Source organism: Bubalus kerabau, chromosome 6 (assembly GCF_029407905.1).
Source record: "Bubalus kerabau isolate K-KA32 ecotype Philippines breed swamp buffalo chromosome 6, PCC_UOA_SB_1v2, whole genome shotgun sequence".
NCBI lineage: Eukaryota > Metazoa > Chordata > Mammalia > Artiodactyla > Bovidae > Bubalus > Bubalus kerabau.
In genome coordinates, this window is record NC_073629.1 from 10,293,283 (window position 1) to 10,304,248 (window position 10,966).

The 10,966-nt window shown below is 40.1% G+C and overlaps 1 protein-coding gene across 1 annotated transcript; it reads left to right on the forward strand.

Moving 5' to 3' along the window:
* The first annotated feature begins 1,660 nt into the window (after window positions 1-1,660).
* Window positions 1,661-5,891, forward strand: PIGM (phosphatidylinositol glycan anchor biosynthesis class M). Its single transcript, XM_055583877.1, has one exon. The coding sequence runs from the start codon at window positions 2,019-2,021 to the stop codon at window positions 3,288-3,290; it is 1,272 nt and encodes a 423-aa protein (XP_055439852.1). The 5' UTR covers window positions 1,661-2,018; the 3' UTR covers window positions 3,291-5,891.
* Window positions 5,892-10,966: the final 5,075 nt, after the last annotated feature.

Here is a 10,966-nt window from a genome sequence, read left to right on the forward strand (position 1 = left end):
GGGGGCTCTAATTGGATCCATTTTGCCATGGCTCCAACATGGCTTCTCTGCAACAACAGAAGCCATCAAAACGAGAAGCCTGCGCATTGCAACTAGAGTGGCCACTGCTCTCCACACTAGAGAAAAGCTCACGCAGCAACAAAGACCCAGCACAGGCAAAAAAAAATTTTAAGTTACTATTAATATAAGGTCTATATTTATACTAAGGTACAGATAATGACAAAGGGATATCAGAATATGAATACCGGCTGTGTGAGATTAAGACAGTTTATCCAAAGAATAAATGTAAATTGTATAAGGGATGAATGGAGGGTAGTCCTCGGAGCTGCATATTCAGACTAGATGGAGTTATTTACTTTCCTTATGCTAGTATAGAAAACTTCCCCTAGGAAGTAGATCAATCTGTAAAGTCAAGAAAGTCAGCATTTACTGAACATGTACTGTGTGCCTAAGACTATAATAAGTTATGAGTAATTTAAAAAAATTAAGGATAAGATATAACCCCTAACCTCAAAAACACTACAATCTCATTGAAAGGGTTATGAATACAATATAAAATAAATGGTGAAATTCCGAAGTGCAGACTGTAAGTTCAGTAAGTGCCCACAGAAGGGCAAGAGATCACAGGTTAGAGTCCTTGGTGAGAAATTCATGGGAACAGGGTTTTGGAGTGGGATGAGTAAACGAGGTAGAACTTGAAATAAAGGATATTTCAAAGAGAAAAGGACTGGGAGTTGGAAGCATCCCCAAAGATGCCGCTCCAGAGCTTCTGCTATGAGTAACCTGGAAAATCAATTCAACGTGTACCGAATGCCATCAGTCTGGTAATGCGATATTCGCCTGTACAGAAAAGAACAAGATAATCTATTCTCAAAGAACTCAAAGCGTCCTGACAGAAAACTAGGAAAATGAAACCAAAAAACAGTTATCACTGACAAATGCTATATTACAGGGATAGTGATTCCAAAAGGGAATTTTAAAGCAACGGGACAGCAGGCACTGGACAGCAGAGAGGAGCAGGAGCTTCTGTGTGAATGACTTTCTAGAACTTAGAGCCCCTTGGTCTCTGTCCGTCTATCCTCACTTAGCGGAATGGCATCTAAATCACAGTGCCTGATGAAAAAGGGAGCTGAGAGCCAGCATATGCTTTCAGGAGTTAACACGTGAGCCGAAGCTTGAAGGGTTAAGTAGTGACTGAAGAGGAGACGGCAACGTTGACAGAAAGAACAGCAAATACAATGACACTGAAGTACGAGGGCATAACATATTTTAGAAAACCTCCGAAGCTTCCCGTCCTCCCTTCCCGTTCCTCCACCAAGCGTTGTCGGATAATATACAGGCCGACCAGTTCAACTCAAATTTAGATAAACAATAATTTCAAAATATAAGTAGGTCCCAAATACTGCACACACTTTGGGCCTCCTTTCAATTCATTCCAGCTCGGCTCTCTGGTAGCCCACAATCTGCCTCACTCCCGCCCCCCGCCCCCGAATTACCCTTGAGCAGGAGAGGTAAAGCGTGAGAAATCACAGGTTTATTTTTTTCTTCACTCCTATTTTTTTCACTCTCGGGTCTCCCGCCCAGGCCAGAGGAATGTGGCTCGAAGTTCGCTCCGCTCTAGAGTCAGTCTCTCCCATCTGGAGTTAAGGCGAGGGAAATACACGGCCACCAACAAATAACACACGTCCAGCTCTGTAAAGAGCCCACCCAGAGCCAACCGGCCCGGCAAGCGGAAGTCGCCTACCCCAAGGACCGGAAATCCCGCCTTCGCCGGAGAAGGAGCGGAAGAGAGACAGCCAATGCAGAAGGTAGTTCTCCCGCAGCGGCTACTGAGAATCCAGCCCCTGGTATGTGGCCGGAAGCAGGGCGGGGGCGGATCTTCCTGCCGGAAGTTGTTTTCGATTGGCCGCCTAGCTGATAGCTGTGCAGGCACTCTGAAGCGAGGAACCGAAGCGAGGATTACACATTTCAGGGCAGTTTGAGAGCTGGGGACTGAGCTGCTGTGGTGCCGTCAGATCATGAGCCCGACCACACACTGGGGAGATAAGTTCCTGAATCTGCGGGTGCCCCCCGCCGGGGTGTTTGTTGTGGCCTTCCTTGCCCGAGTGGCCCTGGTTTTCTATGGGGTCTTCCAGGACCGGACCCTGCTCGTGAGGTATACGGACATCGACTACCAGGTCTTCACGGACGCCGCGCGTTTCGTCACGGAGGGGCGCTCCCCTTACCTCAGGGCGACATACCGATACACTCCCCTGTTGGCGTGGCTGCTCACTCCCAATATCTATCTAAATGAACTGTTCGGAAAGTTTCTCTTCATCAGCTTCGACCTCTTCACCGCCTTCCTCCTATACCGGCTACTGCTTCTTAAGGGGCTGGGCCGCCGCCAGGCTTGCGGGTACTGTGTCTTTTGGCTTCTTAATCCCCTACCTATGGCGGTGTCCAGCCGAGGAAATGCGGACTCGATTGTCGCCTCCCTGGTGCTTATGACCCTGTACCTAATAGAAAAAAGACTCGTCGCGTGTGCCGCTGTATCCTATGGTTTCGCAGTGCACCTGAAGATGTATCCGGTGACCTATATCCTTCCCATTGCCCTCCACTTGCTTCCGGAACGCGACAGTGACGAAGGTCCCCGTCAATCCCGATATTCTTTCCAGGTTCGTTTGTACGAATTCCTGAAAAGGTTGTGTCATCGGGCTGTGCTGCTCTTCGTAGCAGTTGCTGGACTCACGTTTTTTGCCCTGAGCTTCGGTTTTTATTACAGATATGGTTGGGAGTTTTTGGAGCACGCCTACTTTTATCACCTGACCAGGCGGGATATCCGACACAACTTCTCTCCATACTTCTACATGTTGTATTTGACCGCAGAGAGCAAGTGGAGTTTTTCCCTGGGAATCGCCGCATTCCTGCCGCAGTTCATCTTACTTTCAGCAGTGTCTTTCGCCTATTACAGAGACCTTGTCTTTTGTTGCTTTCTTCATACGTCAATTTTTGTGACATTTAACAAAGTCTGCACCTCTCAGTACTTTCTTTGGTACCTCTGCCTCCTGCCTCTTGTGATGCCGCTAGTGAGAATACCTTGGAGAAGAGCCGTGGTTCTCCTGATGTTATGGTTCATCGGGCAGGCCTTATGGCTGGCTCCTGCTTATGTTCTTGAGTTTCAAGGAAAGAACACCTTTTTGTTTATCTGGTTAGCCGGTTTGTTCTTCCTCCTTATCAACTGTTCCATCCTCATTCAAATCATTTCCCATTACAAGGAGGAACCCCTGACAGACAGAACCAAATATGACTGATATGCTCCAATTCTTCTGCGACTTGGATTCTGATTGTTCTGAATGGATCACAGAGAGCTTTGGAGAAATTTTTTTTTGAACATCCTAAGCACTCTAGTGAAAGTTCAGTTTGGAGCATAAAACTATTCCAACAAATTTAAATGAACGTTTGCCTTACTTATAGAGGGGGCTCAATAATTGAGTTTCACCCTTTGGGAAACCTCAGGACTCATTCATCTGGGACATGATGGGAAGTAAAGGTTCAGTTCAGTTCAGTTCAGTCGCTCAGTCGTGTCCGACTCTTTGTGACCTCATGAATCGCAGCGCACCAGGCCTCCCTGTTCATCACCAACTCCCGGAATTCACCCAAACTCATGTCCATCGAGTCGATGCCATCCAGCCATTTCATCCTCTGTGGTCCCCTTCTCCTCCTGCCCCCAATCCCTCCCAGCATCAGAATCTTTTCCAATGAGTCAACTCTTCACATGAGGTGGCCAAAGTATTGGAGTTTCAGCTTTAGTATCAGTCCTTCCAAAGAACACCCAGGACTGATCTCCTTTAGAATGGACTGGTTGGATCTCCTTGCAGTCCTCTTGTTTGAAAATGGAAAGGCTAATGAAATAATCAGATACTAAAAGGTTTTTGTAGAAAGGACAGAGGAATACAGTTAAGAGATGAAATCTAAGCCAGTATTTGTTACAGTTATACTGTGGTAGTGTCTGAAACTGTCTTTTATCCTTCACTTTTGTTCTAAGGCTTTCCTGATAACTGTGAAAACTCAAAGTGTTCCTATAAGTATAGCTTTGAGATATAAAGTGTTAAGTAATACTACTGAGGTTGGGAAAATTAATTCCATATTAAAAGTGGAGGCTTGGAAGATAAAGAATCCAAAGAATTTAAATTATAGTCATGTTTCATGTATTTGTTTTATAACTTAGTTTTTCAGCACTTAATTCTAGTGGTATTAATTTACTGTTTGGTTTTATACAAAAAGGATTAAATTTAAATTCATCCATCTTGGGACTTCCCTGGTAGTCTAGTGGTAAAGAATCCACCTTGCAATGCAGGGGACTTGGGTTTGATCCCTGGTCAAGGAACTGAGATCCCACATGCCACGGAGCAATTAAACCCATGTGCCGCAACAAAAGAATGAAGATCTCACATGTTGCAAATAAGACCCAGTGCAGCCAAATAAATATAAATAAATAAATATTTTTAAAAAGATAAATTCATTCATCTTTAAACTTCTCAACATCTTAAAATAGCATCTTGCTTTTGATGTTTGAGGTCACATACTGTTATGACATTTTAGAACTCTCTTTTGTCTCTTTGTTTTTAATTTTCTAATTACTAGAAGAGACTTTTGATACAAAATATAAGTTAATCAAGTATTATCAGTGTTGTTAAAATAATTAGAGATTTTAGGTGATAAAAAAATAAATCGTTAATAGGCATTTACCAGCTTAAAAATACCTCACTTATGAAAATTTCGTGATAGAAATGAAGACCTGCATAGGAGGCTCCTAAAAAGTATAAGAAGCATTCTAATAGCCGTTAGTCTTCTAGACCAGGAAATTGACGGAGAGATTGTGAAAATGGGCTTTAGTAGCCAGGTGCATTTTCCTTATTACTCTTAATTTTCTAGGGAAAAATGCTCTGAGTTTCAAACAAGCAGGCTAAAAAAAACAACCCATCTAGACTGGGGACTCCCTAACACTCTAAATGTATTAGCAATGAGTGAGTTTGGTTTTATGATTTTGATAGTAAAAGATGAGTAATGTGACAACATTGTTCTTTCACTAAAACCAAAAAACTGCAGAGGAAGTAGTATATTTCATGTCAGTTCAAGCCTAAAAAAGTCTGAAAATAAGATGTCTGTAGACAGGTCATAATTAAGAATGCTATTACTGGCAGCACTTCTTAAATGGATACCTTTTACAACCCACCATTAAAAAGAAGGGGAGAGTACTTCTCTGGTGGTTCAGTGGATAAGACTCTGTGCTTCCAATGCAGGGGGCCTGAGTTCAATCCCATGCCAGGGAGCTGGATCCCACATGCCGCAACTAAAGGTCCCAGGTGCTGAAACTAAGACCTGGCAGAATGGACCCAAATAAATATTAAAAAAAAAAAGAAGATGAAGAAGGGGAGAATGGGTGACTTTGCATGGGTTGCTGTTTGGATGAAAGTAGCAGAGAGAATTAATTGTTGAGGACAGAGACCTTTCTTGTAACATTTAGTCTCATATGCAACATTAACATTTGTATATGACTGTTCAATAGTGAGTGGCCTTCCAGCCATGGCAGTCTTCCTTTTTTTTTTTCTTCATCCTTTTATAATAATAATTAAAAAATTTTTTTTTCCTGGCAGAACTGGGAGGGAAAGGGAATCAGAAATAGATTTCCAACATCTCAATATAATTGGTTTTGGTATTTTTAATAGTCACAAGTGTATTTACTTATTTATTTCTTTTTTACTTTAACATTCTTTGTTGTAACATTGTAACAACATTCTTTGTTGTAACATTCTTCATACTTACATTGAAATTGCTAAATAATACTCTATCATATGAATGTTCACATTATAAATGCATCATAGAGTAAACATTTTCCACATTTTAAATTACCTTAACATTCTTAGAAATCAGTGGGGTTCTGTTGGGATTTTGGAGGGAATTTCATCAGCAAATCCTGCCTTATAAGAAATTCTCTACCAAAGAACTGCAGGCATTTCTTAGAAGATGCTGAAAGTGTTCTTTTATTCTACAAGACATTTAGTAAATTAACTCAAGAAAAGATTTTATTTGGTCTCTTGGGCTTTAAAATTTTTTTCATTTATTTTTGTTTTTTGGTTTTGTAAAATTTCTTGTCTTTTCATGTGCAGTCCTTTGGTTTCATTATTAATCCTATAACACTGTTATCATTTTATAATACTTTAAAATTGAATAGCACTTTGGCTTTTTTCCTATATGACACTTTTGGTTCTTATGCCACCCTTTAAGATCAATATACCCATTTCTAGATAAACATTAATTATTAACATGGAAGGATGCTTCTCAAGAAGGTCTGTGTTCTAAACAGAGGGACTGCATGACTTATTTTCTTCTGTGGTTGCCTTAATGTCTTCAAAATGTGGTCCCTAAATATCCCTAGATAAAGTCCCTGAATTAGGTCCATTGGAAAGGACCTCTTTCTGAAAACCATATTCTTCAGTTACTGACTTCTCATCACCTTGTTGAATGAGTCTGAGTGACATAACATGGTTTCAAAAGCTTTGCAGAACTTGTCTTTTAGTTAGTTCACTTGTTGAATATATTACTGAATATATCACTTCTTCAGCTGTTTTCTGTTGTACCACCCTTACCTCAACCATCTGCAATGAGTAGAAATGGAAAAGATGGAAAATTTCATGTGGGACAGTCCTTAAAAGCACTTTCTTGTTTGTTTCCCCACCTCCCCATCCCCAGTGCTTTACCATGAACAGTTTTAAACATTACCCATATGCCTACCATATCTAAGTTCAACAACTGACATTTTGCCATGCTTGCTTTATTTACATACAATTTTTTCCTGAACCACACAAAGTTGAAAACATCATTGAACTTTACCACTAAGTACATCATCATGCATTGCATAAAAATACTCTTCCTGTAAAACTATTACATTGTTATGTAATATAATTTTGCATCCTGTCCATTTTCAAGTTTCTCCAATTATTTTGTGTTTAATTTTAAAGAATAGACATTCTTGGATCTCAAAGATTACCTGAAATAGATGATAAATAATCCAGAATTAGGAAGTTTGGATCTTTCCCTGTTCTTGAAAGCAAAGTGAGAACTAAGGGATTTACCTTCTATCAAAGTCGACCGAACAATTCTTTTGTGCAAATCTTTCTGTCTTCCTCCTAAGAAAATGCAGGGCAGTAATCATGCCTAATAAGTTTTCCAAATAAAAGATTTCATGTTTAGATTTTTTTGGCTGGGCCATGAGCCTTGAGGGATCTCAGTTCCCTGATCAGAGATTGCACCTGGATCACCACAGTGAAAGCCAGAATCCTAACCACTAGGCCACCAGGGAATTCCCTGGGTGTAGATTCTTGATATCTACTTCTCTCTTCCAACAAGTGATTAACTGATTTTATATCTTGATGATAAGTTCTGGCTTTTCATGGCTAAATGATTCGGGGTACCTATTCTGCCATATATGGTTTCATTTAATTTTCACAGCAACACTTTAGAATTGATATTTGTACTTCCATCTTATAGATGAATGAAGAAGCTCAAAGATTAAATGGCTTAGAAATAAATTACAGGGCTAGAATTTGAAGCACATTTTGCCAGACTACATGTCATAACCTTTCCACTATATTAGGCTTTGGGATTTTCCAAAGTGTCCAGATGCAATAGGTGGAGATTCTGGCAAAATAAATGAAACTCAGCACTACTCTTAACAATTACCTTGCCAATCAATTTGTCCTTACTCTTTTACGTATTTGCTTGAGGGGCAGTTCCCTTGCAGTTGGGCAAAAGGTTCTGTCATTCCCCAACTTTAGTAATTCCAGACATTTAATAACCCCTTCCCACATCCAAACCCTCTCACCAAATTGTATAATTTGTTACTGCTGACTTTGTAATGTCCTTTCCCTCCATAGCCTGGTCTAAGAAGTTGATTTGCTGAGCCACATGTTAGCCCTTCTATTTATAAATCAATGGTTTCCAAATGATTATTGTTAAATTTCTCTTGCTCTGCAATGTACTTTTTGCAGGGTGCATTCATATGGTTCAAACTCATGTCCTGTACTAAAAGTATAGCAAACGAAAACACAGATTCATACAGTTTAGGTTCAAATCCCAGAGTGTAACCTTGGACAGATTTCTTCTATCTAGATAAATTAGTTTTCCATCTATGAATTGGGGATGATAATATAATCTTCATAGAATTGCTTGTAAGAATTAAATGCGTTAATATACCCAAAGTGCTTATGCCCGCCTAGGACAAGCTGTTCCCCATCACCTCCCCAGGTTTCACTTCTGTTTACAAGCCTTTAAAGAAGGAACTCCTTTTAGAATCTAGACTTAAGTCTTTTTCTCCCAATTTACTAGAATATAGGAAAAGAACCTGGATTTGTATTAAATAATTGTTTTAACTGCCTGTTAATATAAGCTTTATTTCTTCTCATTTTGATCTGGTTCTCTGAGAAGATAGTAGTTGTATGTGAGAATGTATGCGCAGGTTTTTTAGATTTCTGGTTCTGACCTGACAGTTTTGTGTGTGTGCATTCGTGTCATACCTTGGCTGACAGTACACATTGGAGATTTGGCTCTAGCCCCTAAGTTACACAGCACTTCTTTTCTCCATTGTGTTGAGGGGTCATTCAAGGGTTGGCGTTATGTTGATGGAAGCACGTGTCCTCTGTCTAGCTGAGAATCATCAGAATAATAGCGCAAGCATTTATTCAGTGCTGATCCAGGAGAACCATTCATTTAGTCAAAACAAGCATTCATATTCATTACCCTGAACAAAACCCAGACAAAATGGGAATATTTCTAGCTGCTCAGACACTTTGCTAATTGTTATGTCTGCTATATAAGATGAAATGACATAGTGACTATTTAAAGATAATTTGTAGTGTGAGTATTTGAAGCTCAGTGATTTCACAAAGGGAGTTTTTAACCTTTGCTCTCCATCCTTTTGGTGATTATTTATAGATCCAGGCCTATACCAAGTCTAATAATAGATGAGCAAGACAGGGTCCATACTCTTGAAGAGTTAACAGTAAAGACAGAAACATTAATATAATGAATTCTATATGAGACCTCATTAAGTTCCACAACAATTTGGTGATTTGTAAAATGAGGCAGTAGAAGGTATTCTACTATTTCCATTTTACAGATAAGAAAATAGAGGCTAAGAAGCATGTGGCTTTCCAAGACCGAATGGCTTGTTAGTGAAAAGAGTAGGTCTTCTGATCCTAATTCTGTATTTTGCAAGTCCTTCTTAATTCCGTATGATGACAGGTGATTACAGTGAGAAACTTCACTTATTTACCAAATGCTGTTCATATAACAAAAGGCCCCAAGTATCTTTTATGTGCCAGACATTGTTCTAAGCAATGTAGATGCATCTCTGAGTGAGTGAGGCAAAGACTGTCTTCACGGAGCTTACAATTTCATGGGAGGCAAAGAATAAGCAAATACACGACTGTGGCGACTGTCACAAAGAAAAATTAAGCAAGCTAAGAAAGTAAAGAGTGACGGCAGTAAGGAGAAGTAGGGGTGCTATTTTAGATAAAGTGGTTGCAGATGGCATCTTGAGGTGGCATTTGAGCAGAGACCTGAAGGAAGCGAAGATCCAGCACTCATGAAGCTCTCTGAGGAGTGTACCTTGCTGCGTGGAGGCCACTGAGATAGGAAAGAGCTTGGCAGGTTTAAAGAACACCAGGAAGGACAGTATAATGGATGGGAGTGTGCGAGGGTGAACCAGAATTGAATGCACAGTATCCAGCAGAAGATGAATGCTAGTTGAGAAATACAATTAACATTAGTATTTTTATTGGCCTGTAATAGAATAACTTGTAGATCTGTTTTTCCTGACTTTTGATCACATGTTAATTTGTAAGGAAGATAAAATATATATATAAAAAAACTAAGCAGTGTTACAAAGTACTTTCACATGTTATTTTGACACATGAGTATTTTCTTGAATCTCTTGTCACAGATGAGAACCCTAAGGCTCAGAATATATGCCCAAGGTCAGAGTTAGTACATAAGATAGAACCAGAACCCACATCTTCCAGAGCTGAAGTTACCGCTCCTCTCTCTGTGCTACTCTTATCATTTAGATGTGGACTCTAGAAGGTAGAAGTTTGGGGAAAAGTTGTCCAATAGAGCATTCACTCATTTAGTACATTTTTCCTGAATTTGTTTTGTTCCATGCTTTGGTCATGTTCCATGCACTCAGCTAGGCTGGGGGTGTGAGGATGGTTATGACCACGTTCCCCGCTTCAGGGAGCTCACAGTGTCTCACAGAGGACACAGATGGAAAGGTGATTATAATTCAGTGTGACAATGGCAAGAGCAAACACATATAAAGTAATTGGGAGCGCTTCACTAAACCATCCATTGGACAAAGCCAGCACAGAACATGGTGCGTATTAGTGTTAAGTTAGTTAAACAAGGAGACCATTTACTAAGGTTAACTAAAACCTTAGCAGCCTGCATGAGCAAGCTAAAACCTAAGCCTGTAAAGGTTAAGAAGGCCTTAACCTCTCAAACCGAAACCTAAGGAAAGCTAGTTACGGACAGCTAAGTAGGTTTTTCCCAAATAACGCAACACCTGGAGCTATAGCCAGTCACATAACTTCCTTGCTCTGCTTCTGCTTCTTCCCTGTAAAAGTCTTTCCCCTAGTTCCTGTAGGTAGATTGCTCTTAACCACTTCCAGTTTGATCTGCCCAATTTAAATCAATTTTTGCTCATATAAGCTTAAAAAAATTAATTGCGCTGGTTTATCTTTTAGCACTAGGTACTGAGATGTTTATTACTTACCTGTTTTCCTTCAATACTGAGTAAATATTGGGGGCTGTCTTTGAAACTCCCTTGCTTAGGTCACCCAGTGATTAAGTATACTTTAGATTCTCCTTAGCTTAGCTCACAAGACTTTTTATGATGTGGCCCTGGCCTATGACTCCAACTTCCTCTTGG

Excerpts from the sequence above, each read along its gene's own strand:
- PIGM (XM_055583877.1), top strand. The coding sequence starts at position 2,019 with ATGAGCCCGACCACACACTGGGGAGATAAGTTCCTGAATCTGCGGGTG.